At 43.7% G+C, this 22408-nt stretch overlaps 1 protein-coding gene across 1 annotated transcript in view; it reads right to left on the bottom strand.

The window, feature by feature from the left end:
- Window positions 1–22408, bottom strand: part of LAMA3 (laminin subunit alpha 3) — a 198143-nt gene that overhangs the window by 88041 nt on the left and 87694 nt on the right. The window contains 11 exon segments of the mRNA XM_032467526.1: window positions 1362–1501; window positions 1582–1708; window positions 3770–3914; window positions 4787–4884; window positions 6799–6907; window positions 9813–9973; window positions 14481–14634; window positions 15137–15234; window positions 17905–18047; window positions 19867–19999; window positions 22223–22379. Of these exon segments, the coding sequence (XP_032323417.1) occupies window positions 1362–1501; window positions 1582–1708; window positions 3770–3914; window positions 4787–4884; window positions 6799–6907; window positions 9813–9973; window positions 14481–14634; window positions 15137–15234; window positions 17905–18047; window positions 19867–19999; window positions 22223–22379 (1465 nt within the window).

The raw sequence follows: 22408 nt of genomic DNA, 5'->3' as shown, positions 1-22408 counted from the left end.
CCTACGCCAGTGTTGAAGGCTCAGGCCACGCTTCCATGTTGGAAGTGACCACAAGTGAGGGCAGACCCCCTGGAGGACCTGCTCAGAGAGGCAGCAGCGTCCGGTGCTGGGTGGGGACAGGAGACGTCACCAGGAAGCCGGGGCCTGTTGGGATGGCCAGGGCCCTATCTGATTCATGTGATCCAGGATGACCCTGGATCCCCAGAGGTTGTATCTGTATTTTTAAAGGTGAGCAAACCAGAATAGCAGGACCAATGGGGAAACTCACACATTGATTTGCCCCTGAAACTGACATCCTGTCAGACACTCTCTCATCAATAATTATAGCCCCAGTCTTTGAAAATCCTGCTTGGCTCTCTGTATCTGTATACATCAGACTGTGCCAGTAACAAACGCTGTGGGAAACTTCAAACATCTTTGTCAACTACTCACCAACTCACAGCTTACAACATCTACTGCTCTCATGTTATTCAGTAAACATTTGCCAAGCACCTGTGCCAGACTGTGTTCCAGGCACAGGGGACACAAAAGGAATGAAGTCAGGCCCTTGTCCCTAGAAAGATGACATCCTCAGAGTGTGAGGAGGCTTGAGCAGGAACTGGACGGCCACAGAGCAGAGCCTGGGCAGTGCTTCCTGACTCTCGAAGGCTTCCCAGGCACTGAGTGACCATGGTTCCGTCAACCAAGGTAATGAGCAGGGGAGGGGGTGCCCGGGGCTGTGCAGGTAACAGGCTAAGTCGGAGGGACTTGCGGATCGCTGGCTACTGGAGACCCACAGTGGATGGTCCGCAGGCTCGGGGAAGATTGGAGGTGAGCTCACCAGTGTGAGTGTCATTCCCACAGGGGGCAGAACAGGGTCAGCAGGTGCAGATTGATGTTATGCAAAGAGAAGTAATAGAACAAGAGGGCTCCGTGTCGAACTCGAGGGTACGCCAACATACAGGGACAAAGGGGAAGAGAAACCACTGAAGGGGCACTCAGGAAAGTGAGAAAAACCCAGAGAAAGCAGCTAGGGAAGCCAAAATCAGAAAGTTTCCACAACAAAGGAGGGTTCAGAGAGAGAGAGCTGTCAGATGAGGGGGGAGGCGGGGCTGCTGGAGAGAGACACCCACGCTCAGCACAGCTCGGCAGGGGGCGCGTTTCCTTCCTAACCACTTCTCCACTATTCCCACTTCCCTTCACTTTCATTGTCACACACTTTTTTTTTTTTTTGTAAAAGGTCGCTGTAAAATTTAAACACTTTTCTATTAACACGACTTCAATTTCTTGGAGGAATTGCTGCCATGAGCCAAAAGAGATACACAGAATGGCTGACTAAGGCAACCAGGTGAAGAGCCAGCTGAGGCACAAGCAGAACGCACCAGCACTAAGGACTTTCCTTCTGGAAGCCTCACAGTCACGGCCACCTCAGGCTCCGAGACATCAAACTCAGCCTGATCTCCTGTGATCACTTGGTCCAGGCAGCCAAGCACGTGGGGGCAGAAAGCAGCGTGAAAGACACCTGGGGGTGGGAAGAGTGTTCCTGTCACAACCCTGCCGGGACAGGTGAGCCCCGCAGCCGGCCTGCTCCCCGCAGCTCACCTGGCCGCAGCCGCCCCCCGTCCACAGACACCTGTGCCAGGAACGTTGGGTGCGTTGGTTGATAAAAGTGGATGACAATGACATACCGGCCCGGACGTGGTACGGGCCCTCTCAGGGTCACTTGGTTCTATGTGTAAAAAAGAGGAGGAAAAAAAAACCCTCATCATGCAGAGCTATGAATAATTAGAATCACAGGATATTTATTTTATTTCATTTCTTTTTTATTGAGGTATAGTTTATGTACAATGTTATATTAGTTTCAGGTGTACAACATTGTGATTCAGTATTTTTTATAGATGCCACCCCATTTAAAGTTATTACAAGATGACAGCTACATTCCGTGTGCTGTACAATATATCCTTGTTGTGTCCCTATTTTATATATAATAGTTTGCATCACTTAAGCCCCTCCCCCTACCTTGCCCCCTCCTAACCCTAACCACCAGTTTGTTTTCTATCTCTGTGAGTCTGCTTCTATTTTGTTATATACATTTGTTTGTCTTATTTTTTAGACCCCATATTTAAGTGATAACATAGAGTATTTGTCTTTCTCTGTCTAATTTCACTAAGCATAATACTCTCTAGGTCCAACCTTTGCAAACGGCCGAATTTCACAGAATCACAGGATATTTCGAGGTTAAAAACCAAAACAACCTAGGTGTTTACCCAACTAAAGTGAAAACCCCTGTTCACACAAAACCTTCCCTTGAACGTTTGTCGCAGCTTTATCTGCAATCACAAACAGAGGGAACAAACCAAGTGGCCCTCCGCGCAGAATGGACAAACCAGCTGTGGCACAACCATACACAAGGTTGGAGGGAGTGTCACGGGGTACGATCACTTTGGAAAACTGCGTGGTAGTCTGACCGAAGTCGAACATCTAACTGAGCGACTGCTTTCCCAGGTAATAGCAACAGAAGGGCACACTATGCCTGCAAAAGGCCGTACAAGAACGCTCCTTGTATCCAAGCACTGCTTGTAACAACAGCCTAACAAAGAGTCGGACTCCGTTTTTTGTTTGACAGTTTTCAAGCTCCATCACTCACCTTTTGTCTTTGTCCCACACCAGGAAAAGCTGATACGAAAGCCCAGGTGTTCATGCCTTGGCACAGGCGGGAAGTTCAAACCACACAAATTCTAGCCCATGGGAGAGGCAGCCTCACCTGGACCGCTCCCACCCACCCCAATTCTTGCCTACCCACAGTGAAAACCAGTCATCTCCCAACCCTTGCTCAGGCTTGTGTGTGAGCCCTGCTCTCCCCAGAAAGCCTCACCATGTGAGTAATGAGTCTTCAAACTCTCAAAAAACAAAAAACTACAAGAATAACAACAATAAAAGATTATCTTTCAGATGAGAGCTGTACCTTGGAGGGTGAGTAACTTACTAAAGGTCATACACCAATTTGATAGCAAAACCAGGACAAGAAGTCTATTGTCATGATTTCAACTCATTTCCCCCTACTATTCTAGGCTGCCTTCCCCATATGGGATCTTATTAAATTTTCTCCCCCGGAGCCTGTTCATTTCCTATCTCAATGCAATGTGAACTGACATGAGCCATCGCTAGGATGAAAAGGACACACTGTCATTAGAACAAACATTAAGTTCTGCCATTTTGCAGTTTACAGTGACAAAGGCGCATTCCTTTCCTATACTTCATCTCTGTGCTCTAGATGATTAATCGGCATGTGTTTTTAGGGAATTTCCTGCCTTCAGGTTGGGGTTGCAGAAAAAAAAAAGTGTTAGAACACTTTCTAAAAGTGCTTATATTCTAATTTGGGAATATAATGAATAAACTCAAGAATGTTCAATTGCAGTAGTCCATGAAAGTATGAGCTGTCCTAAGATGGGCCATGAGAAACTGCCAAACGACTGTGTGGACAGCGATACAGGAGGGAAAGAGAGTGTCAGGATGGGATGGCCACAGACAGGATTAACTGGATGCCTCATGCCTGTGCAGAGATGCTCAAATGTGGGCATCCAAGACCCTGGAAGGTTTGTTAAAACCCAGATTCCTGGGCCCTACCTCCAGGGTGTCTGATTTAATAGAATTCTCTGATTCAGTGTCCTGGGGTGGGGCTGGCAGATTTGCACTTCTAACAAGTTCCCAGGGGATGAGGACACTGCTGGCTGGGGCCACACTTTGAGAACCACTGGTTTAGGAGCAACACACTCAGGCGGAGTCCTACCTGTGGTGCCTTCAAGGTAACTCCAGTAACAGCTCCTGCAGAAGGTGAAGGATCCTGGGACAGGTGAGGGGAAGACCCGCCAGCTGGGACATCCAAAATTAATGCTGTTGGAGGAGTTTCGGGGACCAGGGAGACGCAAGTGGCACTGAAAAATAAAATACTGAAAAATAACCCAAACCAGAAAGAACTGTCCATTGGGGAAGATGCAGATTCTAAGCATCCGAAGGGTCCAGTCTTGAGAGACCCACAGGCCTGTGGAGACCTCTGTACCGAGACACTCAGTGCACAGCCTGGCCAAGTGTACCCAGCTGCCTGCTTAATACAGCGACCTAAGGCAGAAAACAAAAGTCTTAATTTTGAAGGAAAGTAAGCTAGACAGAAGCTTATGGAAACTTCCCTCTCTAGGACTAAAATTCATTGTTGAATGAGATCAATGCAATGAAACTGTTATTCACCTCTAAACATCACTGCTGGCATAAAACTATATAAAAACAGAACAAAAACACGTCACTTCTTTTAGGCACAGCCAGGTTTCATCATCTTGGTGGTTTCAACCATATGCATGAGATTTAATGACTGTGTCCATAAATTGTTTTTGAATCTCCGTTGAAACACCCTTCCCCAAATCGCAATAACCATTGGTTAGCTAACATAGTTGTGAGATGGGTCATTATTTCTTTCATGGTTTTTTAAATGAAGAGTCTCAGACACAGAGATTAAAGGACTGGAACAAAGTGAGACTCTGCGAGGGCACAGAACAGAACTCAGAGTAACTGCCCCAGAGGGAGAGGCTCAAACATTTCACCCAGTTGCTACTGTGTCAGCATCCTGATATTACGGAATTCTGGAAAGATTGCTGGAATAAATGATGTGCTGCTTTTTTTTTTTTTTAATCTATCACCAGCCTTTAGTACCTTGGCCTGTGATCACTTCTGAAGTTAAGCATAAAGCTGTGGCCTTCAAAGCATTACAGGATCACTCAGCACAAACACAGGACAAAGGAAGGAAACACTTTACCTTTGATTAACAAATCGCCCGTAACTGGCAGTGCATTTGACCTGAGGTCTCAAGTATTCCGTTGAGAATTCTTCAGTGGGTATGATACAGATTTGATGCTGTTGAGCAAATACAATACAAGAAGGTACATCCCAGTTATCAGCAAAGCCAAGGTTATGGACAAACATGCTCTTTTTTTAAAAAAAAAAAAAAAAAAAAAAAAAGCTGTTAAGAATTCCTCCAGAGAAATTTTAAGTTTTATTTTAAAGCTGTAAAAATCACAGGATGGCACTCCATGGCCTCATTACATGCAACAAATCCTTTTTACTGTTGTCCAGGATCGCTGACTAACTTGCTCTCAGAACAACTATGTAAATAAACAAAATCATGTAAAAGTGCAAGCACAACTCTTTGTCAGCGACTTTTGGGCCTGTGTTTTCCCTTCTGCCCTGGGCCCACGCTGGTTCTTCAGACCCGTTGGCAGGGGGAGGGAGATGTGGCGGGCAGCCAGGGAGCCTGCTGTTCAGAGAGGGGGCAGTTCCTGCTACAAACAATCCTTCTCAGCGGAAGATGACTCGTGTCTCAGGCCCACTGGGACTCTGACCCCAGAGCTAGTTTTTGAGTCAGACAAGAAACTTGGTCATTAACTTAATACATTTCCTTTTGAATCAAAACTATTACTAACTTGATCACAAAGCTATTCAGTAACAACAAAATTTCCATTGAATACTTGCTACATGCCCAGTGCTGAGACTGGGGGATCCTATAAGGCCAAGATGGATAGTACTTCTGTCTTCTTGGAGCTTATATTCTAGTCAGCTTTGACCCTGAATGACATCTGTTTCATAAAGGGCAAATGTAGGGGGAGGCTACAGCTCAAGTGGTAGAGCACATGCTTAGCATGCACAGGGTCCCTGGTTCAATCCCCAGTACCTCTTCTAAAAGTGAATAAATAAACCTAGTTACCTTCCCCCTCAAAAAAAAAGGCAAATGTATTCTTGAAAGATGAACGTTCAGCCCCATTTTAATTTTCAAAGATGAAGAAGTTAAGCTTCATTTGAATCGTGATGTTTAAAAAGAGAGCCATCAATTTAAAAAGTCTTAAATTATTATATAGTTTATACAATAATTTTAAAAAAACTGAATTCCAGGTAGTTCTTAGGAGAAAGCTTGACATTTTAAATACTGTCAAGCACAAACATTTAAAACAGATTAGAACAGGCTGGCCCAGCATTTCCTGGGTAAGACATGCTTAACATTAGCAGTAACAGGAAGTTGCTTCATACTTAATCTTCTGTTCCTTGAGATACTTACTATAAATCTGACCACCCGTTCTAGCCCAAATCCCACTGCCTCTGTTTATCACAATTCTCACTACTTAGGTTATGATATTAAAAAGGTATTTTTAATCTGCCAAAGCTGGCATTTTAACTCTTAATAGTATGTGTGTGTGTGTGTGTGTGTGTGTGTGTGTGTGTGTGTGTGTGTGTGTGTATGTGTGTGTATATATATATATATATATATATATATATATATATGTATCTAATTAACTGAAAACACTCTTCTTGAAATACAGTAACAATGATCTGGGGGAAAAAAAAACAGGTGATTACAACCTTGTAAGTTCTGAAGGAATCTGCCAAGAAGCTATAGACATAATAAAATAGTAAAGTGGGAAAGAAAATAAGTAGTAACTAATGGCATTTCTGTACACCAGCAATAATAATAAACTAGGAAATATAACGACAAAAGATATTTCATTCATAATATTAACAACAAATTAATGAAATGGGTTTGTGAAATGAGTTCAAGTTTGATGAGTAAACTTTATGGGTTCCTGTAGAAAAGTCTCAAACAAATGAAGAGGCATGACAGATTTCTGAATGGGAAATAGACTCCATAACACTGGCAGTTCTCCGCAGGTTAATTTTATAGATGTAAGGCAGCCCCAGACAAAGTTTTAATAAGCGTTAAAACATATCTATGGGTTATCAATAAAGTTCTAAAATTTAGCGGTCAAAGCAGAAGCGTACCAGAAGGAATCGGGCCATCCGCGCTTTGAGCTGCACGTCTGCGTCTGCCAGCAGCTCGTACACAGCGAGGCGCCCCCTGCCGTCGGTCACGGCGCTCCGGCAGAGGATGCTGCAAGGGGAAAAGGGTTTCTTAGCCTCACTCCCTAGGTCTCCCTCACTTTGTGCCCAGCGGGGTGGCTGATGGCACTTCAGTTTCCCCTGGTTTATCACAGGGTCGCCAACATGAATTTCTCTACAGGTGGCGTTTAGGAGAGATGCAGCTCATGAATAGTGTGGGGAAAAGAACTTTCCCACTGTGGTCTGAGCTGCCCCTCTCAGGCTAACGCCTTGCTCACCTTCTCCACCCGGCTTTATGGAATTCTTGGTTTAGTCGTGGGGAGAAAGAGCCCTAGGGTCAGTGTATCCCATCTCCAAGACAGCCTTCTTGGAAATTTATCAACATTGTTGGTACCACTGGAGAATAAAGTGGCCCACTGGCTTCACAACGAACACCTCACGCGACGTCAGTAATGGGGCTGAGGAACCTTGAGTCTGCCTTTGGAAGCTGGGTCTGTTCCTCCCCATGCTTCCTTCCGCATTCTACCAGCGGTGCTCCTTCCCTCCATCCCATCAGATGCCATGTGGAGCTCAGGAGCATTTAAAAGGTCACAGTTCTGAACCAAAGAATACAGCTTTGTGGTAAAACCTATAAAAGGGAGTATTTTGGGGGGAATGTTTCTGACTTCATCCTCGATAGCAACTTTTCTGTCTGTAAATATAATTTGAAACTACAGACAAAAAGAAAATGACCATCTCCGGGAAATGTTTGAAATGATTAACACAATGACTTTGGGTGAGAATTAAAATGGGATATAGTTTGTGGCATGTACTACAAACTCAATAAACAGTCATTCTCTTTGCCCTTTTGCACATGTGTGTGGATCACATAGGAGTGTCAATTAAAATGCATTTCTTTTGGATTCAAGTGTAACTCTGGGAGTTAAATATATTAAGTGACTCCCTTAGATTCAGTTTTATCCTTATCCTCTATTCAACTTTTAGTAAGAACAGACTAAGTAACAACCATATTGACTGAACCGTTAATGATCACCTTTCTTACAGAGGGCAGCTCAGATTTATTACAGCACTGCTTTGAAAAGTGGTGTTCCTCCGAGAACCACGACTTTTCTGTTGGGATTTTTTTTTTTTTTAATAACATAGTTAGGCCTCATTTGAGAAATGCTGGGAAAGGTTCAAATCTCAGCAGGAGAAGCTGCAATGTTGAAGGGGTCTGTCATTTGAAATAGGCTTTTATGGGTCAAATATTTTCCAATTGCACCATACTTTTGGACCCCAGTACTTGTAGCCTGGTCATTTTCACTTATCCACATGACATGCAAAGTAGAGAAAAAGGAAGTATTTTAGACAAGTAAAAAGATACCATGGGACTTTCCTGGGAGAGGTTAAATACAATAAAAGTGATTCCTAGTCTAATGTAATACTGCTTGGAAATCTAATGATGGAGAACTCTGGTGTCACCACATCCAGAGCTAAAATGATCTGCAGAATATCATGCACTTCTCGCCCCCAAACAGCATGCAGACAAAGGTCCTGAACCAACGCCTATGGCACATGAAATCCTGCAAGGGTGTCCTTTCTCTCAGTTCTGAGATCACTCCTCTGTTTGGCACAGATAGTCTCAGTCTCTCCTGAGAGTCATGAAGGTCATTAGGAATGTTCCCTCCTTCCACTTAGCCATCTGCACTTTGTATCCTGTGGAGCAGGGATTGAGCCTTGATCTGGAAGGCGGAAGGGGTCAGAGACTGAACTGGGGGGTGGGCTTGGGTGGATGGGGTATAGAGAAGCCCTGCCCTAGGCTCGGTGGCCAGCAGTCCCCAGGACTCAGGTGGTGAGGTGACCCACCCATCTGGGAGTGTACGTCCCCGTGGTTGCTGATGTCACCTAGAGATGACACAATATTCTGGGGAACTTTTGGGGGCCATCCAGTGCTCCTATAAAAATGCAAATATAATCACATTTTTTTTAAATCAACACTGCAGAGTAAAGGGAAGTTTCAATTTTTTTTTTTTAAGATTTTGAAAAGATGCTTTCACAGTTTATTTTTTAGGGTTGCCAAGAGCATGATGTTAATTTAATAACCATTTCATCGAGTCTCATAAAATTTTCCATTCTAACCTACCCAAAGTTACTCTTTTCATAAGTTCTTTCATTTGCAAAACTGGGAAAATGTCCAACCACCTCAGGTCATCTTAGATTTGACAAAAAGCAACATAAATGTGATGGTTACAAAATGTTCAAGGCCTTAGCGAAGAACTGGGAAAGTTCACTGTAGTTCCCCATCTGCTCTCTCAAGAGACTCTGCCTCCAGTGCCATTTATTCTACAATCACCTCATGTGGAAACAGCCCTGGCATTAATTCTTTAATTACAGCATCCTCTGAACATTTGCGTACATATTAAAATATTATGCAAAGAAAACAATTTTTAATAAATCCTTGTCAGAGCTCTTGGAAGAGATGAACTTCATCAGGGTGAATGTGAGATTCCTTTGTCAAACTATTTTTCACCTTGCGATCACCAAGCATTAGTTATCCCCGGTTCTGAAGGGCATGTGGTGACAGCAAGTGTAATAGAGAACAGTCTCTTTCCCTGCACCAGGCCCCCATGTACCCAACACAGTGTTTAAGGTGAGAGCAGTGGGTTCATGGCACCACGTGGGGGTGACTGAGAACAAAATAAAAAGGTTGTGCTTTATGTGAATCTGAGCCAAAATGGTAAGTAGAACCTACAGCCTTTCAAGAAAATGCAACATTTTCAAGACGCTGCCTACGGAGAAGCCTTCCAGTACCCACGCTGTGGGTGAGGCTCGGTCACGCAACTAGTTACCTGCTGGTTTTCAAGCTCAACCTCAGAAATGAAACAACTTTCCAAGTCAGATGAAAACCAAAGCTCCCAAAGTTGACCTCCTTCCTGACCACCCAGCTACAGAGGAACCCGCGGGGCAGGATGGGTTACCTGTACTTGCAGCTGTAGACGTTCACCTGGCCTGCCAGGACCGCCCCAGGGCTCCGCATGAGCACATCAGCCTCAGACGGCTGGTCTACTTCCGTGGAATACTCCACCACGACCACGTAGTGGCCGACCTGCGGGACCCGCAGCCGCAGGCGCAGCTCCACCTGTCAGAGAGCCCGAGCAGACGGACGTGAGATGCGCTGGGCATGGTTACACAGGCAACGGTGAAAATGGGGCTGAGTGACACCTGGGAGGAATTTTATAAGTCATCACAGTAAGAAATGTGGTCCTGTAGGTAGGGATGCCAGAGAAAATACATAATGATTGTTTAACTGCAATTTACATTTAATGAGGCAGCCGGTATTTTTATTGCCTAAATCTGGTCACCTGCTTATAGAGCCTTCTACTCCTACCCGTATATTTGCCTTGTTTCTTAAGGCCAGAGATACTCCAAATCTTGAAGAAGGAATTACCAACAGGGGGCCAAAGGGAATGGAAGTAAGCCTTGATGCTCCTTAACTGTTCTTTGATTGAAAAAGAAACTTTGAGTTGTATGAATGCAAACAATGTAAAGTGATACACACACCCAACTCCTGGGATGGTGACTAGTAATAGCCTGGTTTTCCTATTTACAAATCATTTCCTATGTCTGAAAATGCACACGTGTGTACTTTTCTGTCTCTCATTTCTAAGAAAACCTGTGCCCGTAGCAGGCCATCACGGACACTTCCGTACCATGGCAGCAGGACTGGACAGCTGTCACGGGTCACATGCAGGCTGCAGAGCCGAAAATATTTCCTGCTGAGCCTTTATAGAAAAAGCACGCTCACCCCTGACCTTGCCTATCGGTTAGGAGCTTGGAGTCTGGACTCGCAGTGCCCCAGGCTATGCGACCTTGAGCAAGTTACTTAACACTTGTATGTCTCGGCGTCCTCCTGTGTGAAAATGAGGATAACAACAGTACCCACCGCCCGGATTATGAGGATTCAGTGAGTCAACGTGTGAGGAGCTCTCATGCCAGTGCCTGGCACGTCGTAAGCCCTGTACCAACAGTGATGATTTTATAACTGTGGTTATTGCTTTTGGCCGTGACTTTTTTTTTTTTAACTCGGTAGTATTTAGTGTGTCTATAGCAGTACATATAGAAATATTTCATTTTTCTGATGGCTGCCTATCATTCCATAGTATGAATGTAAAATCATTTATTTCACCACCTGTTGATGGACACTTAGGTTGTCTCTGATTTTTCCTGAAACATACAAGGCTACACGATCATCTACCTGTATGGTTCTGTCAGTGTCTGTATCTATCTTTGTATCCTTATGCGAGTATTTCTATAAGATTCCTAGAAGTGGAACTCGAACTGCTAGGTCGAAGTGTGCTGAGCCAATGTTAGAACTCCATTCCTTAGCAGTGTAACCCACTTCAGCCTGTGAGCTCAGGCCCAGCCAAGCTTCACCACACTTAATTAACATCCTCCTGCCCCGTGCCTTCAGGAAATCCACTTCTACTGTTTCTCCTGCACAGCTCTGAATCCCACAGCTGCTATTTTCCACAGTGATTTTTCTATCTCAAAGTCTGGGGGAAAGGGTAAAAATAAAATTTCTAGACAAGCTGGAGGTGGGTTTACAATGGGTTCATAAGCATTCCATGTTGAGTACAAGAAGAGAAGAGAATTACTGAACAACTTTAGACTTTGTTGGAAAAATTTATACTTAAGAATGTTAAGGGTAATTTCTAAAAGACCAGAAAGCAATCTATGCTTACTGAACAAGCAGGGAGATAGAGAAAACTATCTCAATCAAACAGAAATCGGGAAACGATTTTTTTAAAGGTAATTAAAAAAGTGAGTAAACAAAATAAATAAGATGGCAAAAATTAGTCCAAATATCTCAGAAATGAATGGATATAAATGCTAGTAAATAATAGTAATAATCTAATCAGTAATTAGATTATTAATATTGAATACAATAATACTTAGAAATATAATTATATTTAATGTTAATAATATAGTAATAAATAAATAACAAATCATTAGTAATCAGTAATAAATATAAATATAAAATAATATATAATATAATGTATATAATATAACATACAAATATAAAATAAATAAAATAATAAATACAAAAATAAATATAAATAGATTAAAGTCACATAGGGAGCAGAGATAATTAGATTGAAATATTAAAAATCTAACTATGTACTAATTTACAAGAGACAGAGGCTTGCCTGGTGCCCAGCAGGAGTGTTCTGACTTAAAGAGATGAACTGTCCAGATCTCCTTCTCACAGAGAATAAAGGACACTCAGAGGGCAGTGAGTGATGGGGCTGGGAGGCAAAAACAGAATGGGACCAGAGCAGCCTCCATGGCAGGAGCTACAGGTAAGCAAAGGAGGCCACTCTGCAGAAGGAGAGGGGAACAGACAGACACGCGGAGAGGCGGGAGGCCTCGTGGGGAGAGCCACGTGGCTCTGTCCTCACAGGTTCCTGGGAGACCTGCTGTGCACTCAGTTCCCGCCCTCGGAACCCTGCCAGGCCTGTCTGTCTCCTAGGACAAAGCACTCCTTCACATGAGCTAGATCTAGAGGGCTGCTCTTCCTTTCAGCCCAGAGGCTGACTAGAACATGTAATAGCAGTATGGTTAAGTACAGTTACCAGTTCCTGAGCATCGTGGGGCACAGGGCACCCCAACAAGAGCCCCATGTGGATTATTCCATTGACTAGTTCTGTTATGTAGGTACTATTCTCATCTCCATTGTGTAAACCAGTAGATTCGGGCCCAGGGAGACTCTTCACAGCTAGTTAGTGGTGACCCAGGACGTGACCCAGGCAGTTTCACTCCAGAACCATCCCCTAAACCAGAGACTACCCGTGGTTTCCAAAAGGAAGGAAGGATGACTCAGCGTTGGTCTGGGTGGCTTATGAGGACCAAAAGTTAGACATTATAATGAACCATGTTTTGGTTCAATATAAAAAAGGGCTTTCTAATAATTATAGTTTACTTAAAAATGGAATAGTCTATCTCTAGAAGAAGCGAGTCCCCCATCAATTCAACAGAGACTAAATGAATAAATATCTGATAAGGATAATGTAGAAAGGATTCTTTCACAGGAAGGGAAATCAGATGATTCCTAAGACCTCTTCTAACACCATTAGTCTCTGGATTTCATCACAGTGATCTACTAATGCTGTGCAGTAGAGCTTTCCATGATGGCAAAAATACTCTGTGATCTGCACTGTCCAGCAGAGGGGCCACCAGACATGCATGATTACTGAGCACTTGAGATGTGGCTGGTGCTACTGAGAAACTGAGTTTTTCGCTCGACTTAAGCTTAATTAATTTAAATTTTTATAGCCACCTGAGGCTAGTGGCTACTTTATTAGATAGCAGAAGTCTGTAAGCATCCAGATAAAACAGTAAGAAGGACTGTAAAATAAAACTGGACAGCATGGGGCTTAGTTTTATGCATCACGTAGATAGAATAGCTCAGGACTGTGGCTCTGGGCTAAGGCAGAGGCAGGGACACCTCCTGCTGAATCACCAGCATCACTTCCTGGAGATGAGCCCTTCTCAACGTTACCTCCCTGCTGCGTGGGGGACACACACACATGCACGTGTATGTTGTATATACGTGTATGCACATATATGCATCTGTTTAAACACACACACAGCATGCGTTGGGAGAGCTACGTGGACTGAATACTAGAATGGTGAGAAAGTAAGACCATAATGTTTTTCTTTATGTATGTCTACACTGTTTTACTTCTTAAAACAAGTGTACATCTTCTATAAAATAAAAACGCAAATAAAGTAAAATGAAATGAAGACTCAACTTAAGAAATAGCGTGAAAATCCTATAACTGCTACCTTGAAAATATCCGAAATGTAGGTTAAAAATGGGACACATCTAAATGGTCAGTGAGAATGAACACCCTGTATATTTTCCTTCCACAGATTTAATCCCCTCAATGAACATTTTCCTCAAGGGAACAAAACAGAGACCACTGTAGAGAGCAAGGAATGGAGACACTGCGGAGGAAGTGGTTTTGTTCTCAGTGTCTGTGGGGAGGTGTTACACTGTGTCCTCTAATGCTGATACATAGCACTTCTAACTCAAATCTTAAGACAGTTTAGTCTTAAGGTGTTTTGAGGTTCATAGAGCTCCTGGAACAAAAGTAATGCCGAGACCTGCAGTAACCTGTCCGCTGAGCCATGAGGGAGGTGCCATTGGGTGGAGTGGTTCCAGATTCTGAGCTCAAGGAATTCAGCTGCTACAAATTGCCCAGCCTGAGGGGATGAACAGTCAGTGAGCGTTGTATCCTTTTAGGGTAAGCTTTAACTCCTGGAGGCCTTTCAGAGACATCTTGCCCTGAATCAGGCAGAAGAGGATGCCCCCTTATAAGTCCAGAGCAACAAAAGGAAAGGATTCTGTGCCCGCCCACGTTCCCCGCCATGTCTAGAACGTGCTGGGAGACTAGCCTCACCACCGTTCAGTGCGATGGACCGCCCAGCCCCGACTCCAATCACAGAACTCAGCACACCTCTGACACCGCTGAGGACATCTTCCAGGTTCCCCTGAATGTGAGAAGCAACTGTGGCCAAGGGTTTTTAGAAGACAAGACAGGGAGGCAGTAATAGCTTTGACAGTAAAGAAAAGGCTGCCCCACCTCTCTCCCACTGAAGTCCGCCATGACTGGGTGTGCGGGGCTGGGCCGCCTCAATGCCAAGGCTCTTGGCTCCCCATCAAGCAGGAAGTGTCTGGCCTCACAAGCCAGGGCACAGGGGAATCGGGTCACTGGCAAATGCTGGTAAAGTAAGCAACTTCAACAACAACAACAACAGAATACAACAGTTACAACTGAGAACATAACACAGAGCGTCCCAGGGCGTCCCCGAGGCTCTTCTCCACTCCATTCTTTCACTCATTCACTCATCATTCTTCCGCAAACTCTTACAACATGCCTATTAGAGGAATCGGGAGATAAATTTTCATCTGCATGGGGAACGGACTAAGGTCCACCAAACCAGATTCCATTTTAAGCTCTTCCCCTCACCGGATGCACAGCCTTGAGGGTATCACTTGGGCGTGCACGGCCACTTCCACACGCAAGAGGGGGAGAGTCACTCCTAAGCCCCAGCTACGGTGTGCAAAGCACTTTGTGAATCTTACATTAAAGGCAGTCACCGCTGCAGAGGAAAAGCACAGGTAAGTGATTAACCAGAGCCTCCTGCTGCAGTTGTGACCCTGAGGCCTCCTGAGAATCCTTGCGCCCAAGCTCCCGAGGTAGAGGACCCCGGCCGTGCACCTGCTGCCCATACTAACTTCTCCCGGGGAGGGCCTGTGTCGGCACACGGCTCTGTGACGGGCAGCCTCAGCGAGGGGGCCTCGTAGTAGTCCCGGGGGAGCAGCACCAGGTAGTCCTAGGAAATAAAGACCAAGAAGATGGTTATGCATTATGAGGGTGGCCCTGCGTTAGCAATAAAATAGCTAAAGAGACAAAGCTAGGTTACAATAGCCAGGTGAAGCTCTCTAGTTCAACTCTCCACATCGACTGCTTTGTTCGGGTCCCAGACTCACCGGATCGCACAAAGCAACCCATCGCTTGATGCACTGGGGACAAGCGCCTCAGGCGAACATTTTTATTTTCAAATCGCAGGGGGAAATTTACCAGCTCTTCTGGGTTGTTTCTACGTTCAAAGATAAAGACAACAACAAACTGTCAGTTGATAGAACGTTCCTTTGACAGACTGGATGCCTGCATCCCTGTGGAACTCTGAGTTGCAGATCATGTATTATGGCTTTTTATTCCCACACCAGAGCCACGCTTGCCTGGCTTCGTCTAAAAAGTGACGTTTTGCCATCCTGGTGAATCACAGAGTGAGACTGGCCTTCTGCCCATTGTCGTAGGACAGGAGAGAAACAACATGTTCCACAGAGGCTGCCAAGTGGAGTCCACAGTGTAAATCCAGAGAAGCAGCTCTTCAGGAAAGAGCAGAGTCCGGGCTTCTGAGACTGATCCCCAGCACTCCTGGCATCGCCACCCACCCGCCGAGGGAAGGGGGAGGGAACATGCGCCGCACCAGAGAGAGACACAGACACAGACCACGAGGCTTCTTCTCTCTTCCCAGCCCTCAGTTTCTCTATCACAGAGAAGAGGAGAAAGGTTTTAGAGGGGAAAAGCAGGGGCTCAGTGGCCTTACGACCTGAGTGGGTTTGAATTTTAAAATGGTTATCGATCTATTAATAAGCTTCCTTCAGTTGGGACCATATCTCCTCATTACCTCATGGTCCCATAGATCCTAAAACAGTAAAGGTGGATAATAGATGCTCAATAAAATATTTTTAAGTGAAAATGCAATCACAATACGGAAGCATATACGTGAATTATGACACCACTGCAGTGACTAAATGTCATGAAGCATCTTCCACGCCTAGGTAGTAACTTTTATTGTGAACTTCTTTTTTCTTTTTTTTTAATTGTAATATAGTCAGTTTACAATGTTGTGTCAATTTCTGGTGTACAGCATAATGTTTCAGTCTTACATATACATACGTAGATTCCTTTTCATACTCTTTTTCATTATAGGTTACTATAAGATATTGAATAGAGTTCCCTGTGCTCTACAGGGAACTTGTTGTTTATCTACAGAAGAAACTTGTTGTTTATCTATGTTACATACACTAGTTAATATCTGCAAATCTTGAACTTCCAATTTATCCCTTCCCACCCTCTTCTCCCCTCCCAGTAACCATAAAATTGTTTACTATGTCTGTGAGTCTGCTTCTGTTTTGTAGATGAGTTCATTAGTGTTCTTTTTTTTAGATTCCACATATGAGTGATATCATATGGCATTTTTCTTTCTCTTTCTGGCTTACTTCACTTAGAATGATGATCTCCAGGTCCATCCATGTTGCTGCAAATGGCATTATTTCCTTCTTTTTTATGGCTGAGTAGTATTCCATTGTATACATATTCCACAGTTTCTTTACCCAGTCATCTGTTGATGGACATTTAGGTTGTTTCCACGTCTTGGCTATTGTAAATAGTGCTGTTATGAACACTGGGGTGCATGTATCTTTTAGAATTAGAGGTGAACTTTTTCTTTCCATTAGCCCAACTGTATGTCCTATTCCTGGCCTCAATGGAATTTTCCTCTTCCTCATTTCTAACATTTGTGAAACATTCTTAAACTTTTGTAAAGCAACACAGCTTTCTACCAAGAAGTAAAAGAAACATAGGAATGGAATGAACAGCTCAAATCTTCACATTATCTTTATAAGATCCCAGATTTGGAAAAGACCTATATGGGTAAGCATAGTCCATACTGCCTGGTGCAGGTTGGGAACGTGCCTGAGATTTACTCACTTAGCCAATCAAGTGGCTTGGGCCAGAAGGAAATGCTTTACATCTTCCACTCTGAGAGCATGAAACCAAGGATTGCCGAAGACTATAAGCAAAAGCAGACATCAAAGAAGAGGATCTGAGACAGCAGATCTCATCCCTGCAAGTCCCCTGGCCTCTCTGGCTCTTCTACGTGCAAGGATACAGCTCTTCCTTTGACGAAGAGTTCTTTGTCCAAGGCAGTCTGTTTGGTGATGCTGTTGCCACGGTCCAGGCAGAAGGAGGCAGGAAGCCTGTCACGGAGAAGCACTGGCTCTTCCTGTGTCTCCCTTCTCTTTCCACCACCAAGAATATCACTGCTTTTAGAGTCTTCTCTTCCTCTGCCCCTTCTGATTCCCAGAGAGGCTGATTTTTTTTTTAATGTCCTTCTGATTCATGATAAAAAATTCCATTTCTGAAAGGCTGGAATATATGCTTATGAAGATTTTACATTTATTTTGATAACTTCGACATTATGAGTTAAAAAAAATTTTTTTTTGGCCTGTGAGAAGCTGGCTGGAAGACTATAAAAGCCATTTTAAGTTGGTTCCTATGTCATTATGTCATGTTTGAGGGCAAAGGTCACCATAGGTTCCTCTGTCCATAAGGGAACGAGCAATGATTTTTCTATCCTATGGTCACATGGGTCACTGTGGAGGGACCACCTCTAAAGGGGGAAGAATCTGCACTCAGAACCATTTCTTCTTACCAGGAGGACTCCCTCTGCCTTAATACAAGCAATCCACGTCCCTGGGACAATTGAAAATGGGTCTGCAAAACCATTTCCGGGGACAGTGACAAAGGCTGGTCCCTTACTCGGCTGAAAGATGATCTCCTTGCTCTGAGCAGTACCTATCAGAAACACAAAGAACTGCTTGAGGCATTTTTCCAGCAGTAAGTGTTCTGACTTTAGATATTCAGCTTTGAACATTCAGTTTACATCTGAAAAAGTTCCTGATCAGATTTACTGATCTTATTTTAAACAACTGCATGAATGCATATGACTATGTATAAAATAGGCTAGAAAGATGTTGATAAGATATTAGTGGCTAAAAGCTAGTATTGTAATCTATTAATTTATTAAATATATCAATACACATAAACTGCTTAGAAAAATTCTTTGCACATAGTAAGTATTCAATATGTTGCATTAGATATTAAGCTATTTTTTTCCTTTTTGTTTATATGCAATTTAAATTTTTAAAAAATTTTTATTGAAGAACAGGCATTCATTTTGAAATAAGAAAAAGTTTTGATTTTCTGTTTGTTTTCAGGATGCAAAGCGCTTTCCTCTGCATTAAACAAACAGAACCTTTTGCAGAAAATTCAGACACAACAAAACTGCTGCATCTGAGTCCAACGGAGGCTTTTTCTTTAGAAGAAATGTTTATTCCAAATACTTGTATTCACTCTCCTGTTCTACAAACATCTACCGAACCCACTATGTGTCAGGCCTGGAACTAAGTTCTGGGGACGAGGCAGTGAACACAGCCAGCATGGCCTTCACTCCCAGATAGTGGGGACACAGGAGGGGAGGGGTGACAGACCAGAAGAGAATACAGCACAGCGTGGACAGTGATGTCTGGGAGGAGGCACAGGTTACTGCAGGAATTGCATAACTGGGGCTCCTAACTCAGATGTGGGGGCTTAGGTGAGGTGCCCCCAAGGCCAAGAAAACAAACCACAGTGTATTCCAACTGTTTGAGTTAACTGAGGGCAAATTACTGATGGAGTGTCACGTGGGAGGCAGTGGGTCTGCTAGAGTCTGGGGTCTGAACACTGGGTCTTGTCTACAAAGCTGGGCGCTTAAGCAATTTCCTACACTTCTTAGCTGTTTCCTCTTCATCCCTCTTCAGTTCTCAACGTTCTTATGAGAGGAAATGGAGGCCAAAGCACTCTGTAAATGATAAAGCCGGCTTGCTAGCTCTTCCTGTCAGTTACTACCTAATCAATCTCCAGCCTTACAAGCTTGGCTGACACAACTTGGGAACACAGGTCTGACTCGGCTGTGGATACTAAATAAAGACGCTTACATTTCAGTCCTCGATTAAGATTCCACTGATGCCATTTTGTGTCCCTGTGGATTTCCCAGTGATCTCGTCCCGGAATCTGTTTCCAGGACTAGCAGAAGCCCTCACTCCTCGCAGAACAGGCTTCCTGGCCTCATGTCTGACTGCGGTGGGACCTGCCCTCAGGAATCCCTGAATGACCCTGGAACTCTCTAGGGCTTCATGCTTTTACCACGTTCATCTTAGAAGTGCCTATCCTCACCCATTTCTCCTTGGACTATTCGGTTTGCCCGAAACAATGGGAGAATTTAGGGCAGTAGGCCAAGGCCTCTCAAGTAACACTGCAAAGGTGACACCTGCTTTACCTGAGTGAGTTATAGATTAGCTTTGCCCAGTGGTGATATCATAACCCATGGGGTTCAGCCAAGGCTCATAGGTTGTTATGTTGATTTTTTTAATGATAATTAATAAATTTAATAGCAAAATTTAAACATGCAGAATGTTGAGAGATTGACAGGTTCAAAGGATAGGGCACCTGTGTCCCAATCAGACCAGGCTCCAGGCTTCATATTTACTGAAGAGATCAACTTTGTGAAAACTGGAGAAACCGCTTCACTAATTAATCAGATCTTTAACCAAAAGAGGCTTGAAAATTTACCTACCTGCCTTAGCCCGGGATGGATAAATAGTTACACGGCCAGTTACTGCTTCAGGTCCAGGGTTAATATATCTCAGAATAATGCGAAACAAGGAGAGACTTGACTTCCCCACGTTCAACACGATCCTTACTTCATTCTGAAAAATACCGCAAAAGCATAGAGTATAGAAGAGACAACTGGTTAAAAGGAATGCTAGTCAGAGACTTTGCTCAAGTCTCACCACTGGGCTTGCGGTGAAACTACACACGCACACCAGGCACACACAAATTCACACTCAAATACACACCCATTGACACCCACCCAACAAGGACCAAGTAAATAACTCTGTGGAAGACAGAGACAGGCAAGTCGGGTGATAAATTAAAACCACTTACAATTACAGTTACAAGGAAAATGCACTCCGCTGGCAACCGAGATCCTCTTTGGACCTTTTAGTTAATCAGGCAGACAGAGCGGAATGTTAGATGGATTAGTTTAGAGAAAGCCACGGTGACGGGGGAAACCACCACTGGCTGGGAGACGTAAAAAGGGAGAAGAGAAGGAAGTGTATTACTTACTGCCACCACCCAGAGTCCATGTCGTGTACGGGACATTTGAAACAGACACAGAAATCAATGGTGGCTAAGGAGAGGTTATGAGAGCCTATGTACATTAGTGATGAAGTCTAGATGTACCCAAAATCTGCCTGCTAAATCATATGGACTTGATCTCAATCCCTGTCCAAGAAGAACGTGGGCTCTCTGCTGGGGAAAGGGGGTCCTGCTGGTCCCCAGGCCCCTGACACTCACACAATGTCGTGTAAGGGTTTCTGAGCCCATAATCTTGAAGGAAAGATTAGACTATTTTAATTCTGAACCATAGACCACAGGTCCAGATCCAACTGCAGCCCAAGGAAAATTCATGAAACGTGGAAATTTCTCTGTCAGGGGTTCTTTGGGCCTTCCCTCCAGCTCCTCTGGTTAAAATGAAGGGGACTTGTGTGAACAGATGTCTATGACAATAAAGACAATAAAGGGTAGAACCCTTCCTCTGGGAGCAGGAGCTGCAGCTGACCCCACTGAGAACCTCCCACTGTCTCCCTTAACTTAATGGAATTAATCTTGAAATGTTAGTTCCAAGTCGGAAAATAAAAATGCAAAAATGTATTAAGGGCAGAGTCAAGTAAGTAGTGATTCGAGGGAACACCATCCAAATCCTCTGATGAAAATACTTACAGAAAAGAATTCATCATTAGAAATTCATTCCTTTGTGTTAACCAGCTGTTCTTTCAAACTGTAAACATCTGTGAGAAGGTATATACCTTCGCTCTTAGTCCTTCACATCCTATTATGACTTAATGGAATGCACTGCCTTTTTAAGAATAATGAAGATCAGAGAACTAAAGAAACTGAATTGCTGTATTTGGGGAGAAGAGAAAAACAGTGATGTGTCTTAAGATCCTAGGTATTGTTAGTGAAAGGCATCCCTAATGGCAGACTCTGCCTGGCAGGTAGCAGCGTTAGAGTCAGCACGGCTCCAAAAGAGCTGGGACCCATCCCTGTTTCCGTAAGGGCTGCCTGAGCTAGAAAGAACAAGGACCAGTTTTAGACCTGCTGAGGACACATACTGAGTTACCATCATCATTCATTTGCCTCTTTTATTCTGAATTTCTCCACTGAGAAACACAGCTTGAAGAGACCAACCTTATAAAGAGATCGGCGCTTCAATGACTATACAGAAATGTTTAGCTACAAACGTGTGTAAGTTCTAAAGGTAAACAGACAATGTGTCAATTCCTTAAATTATTCCACTGCACAGCCAAGAGAGATGGGTATGGTAGAGAAGATTGGAGGAAAGGAGAAATACAGAAAAGAAAAATTAAATAGCACTGACTAAAACTCCTGCTTTATCTTAGTTTCTACTCATACAGTAATTCAGAGTTTTAAAAAAGTAAAAAAAAAAAAAAAGCATTGGTCAAAGATATGCAATACAAGCTTTATTGGAATTAGTTAAATCAACTCATTTTTATTCTCCACAAATGGACTTGAAGAAAAATGTCTCTCATGTTAAAATATAGCCTAACCTCATTTGGAAAACGTCTTACAAAAAGTCTCCAGAGGTAAACACCATTTTCCCTTTTTTAAAAAAAATCCCTCCATTTTCTGATTTGTTGACCAACATAAACTAACAATAAATTCTGAAACTGAGATATATGCTTATCAGTTAAAATCCACCCTTAACCCGAGCCCCATCCACACCTGGAGAACAAGAATCCTGGGCTCAGTTTTGGGGCGAGCTCACCTTTAGGCGGCTTCCCGAGGGTGCTGTGGGTGAGCAGCCAGGCTGCTCTGCCCGGGGCTGTTCCCTCCCGGCTACTTACCTGCACCGAGGTCATCTGAGCATAGCCTCTCCAGCTAAACTCAGGAAACTCCAGGGGGTCAAATCCAAACCGAAGTGCTCTTCCATGAGGTGTAGTGCCGTCTTCAATCTCGTATCTCATATGATGCAAATCCGGGAAATAGTAGTTGTTTTCAGGTCTTTTATAAACAAAAAGTAAACGTGGACA

This window comes from Camelus ferus, chromosome 24, assembly GCF_009834535.1.
Source record: "Camelus ferus isolate YT-003-E chromosome 24, BCGSAC_Cfer_1.0, whole genome shotgun sequence".
NCBI lineage: Eukaryota > Metazoa > Chordata > Mammalia > Artiodactyla > Camelidae > Camelus > Camelus ferus.
Note: the sequence above shows the minus strand (reverse complement) of the source record. Positions and strands in the feature narration are given on the sequence as shown.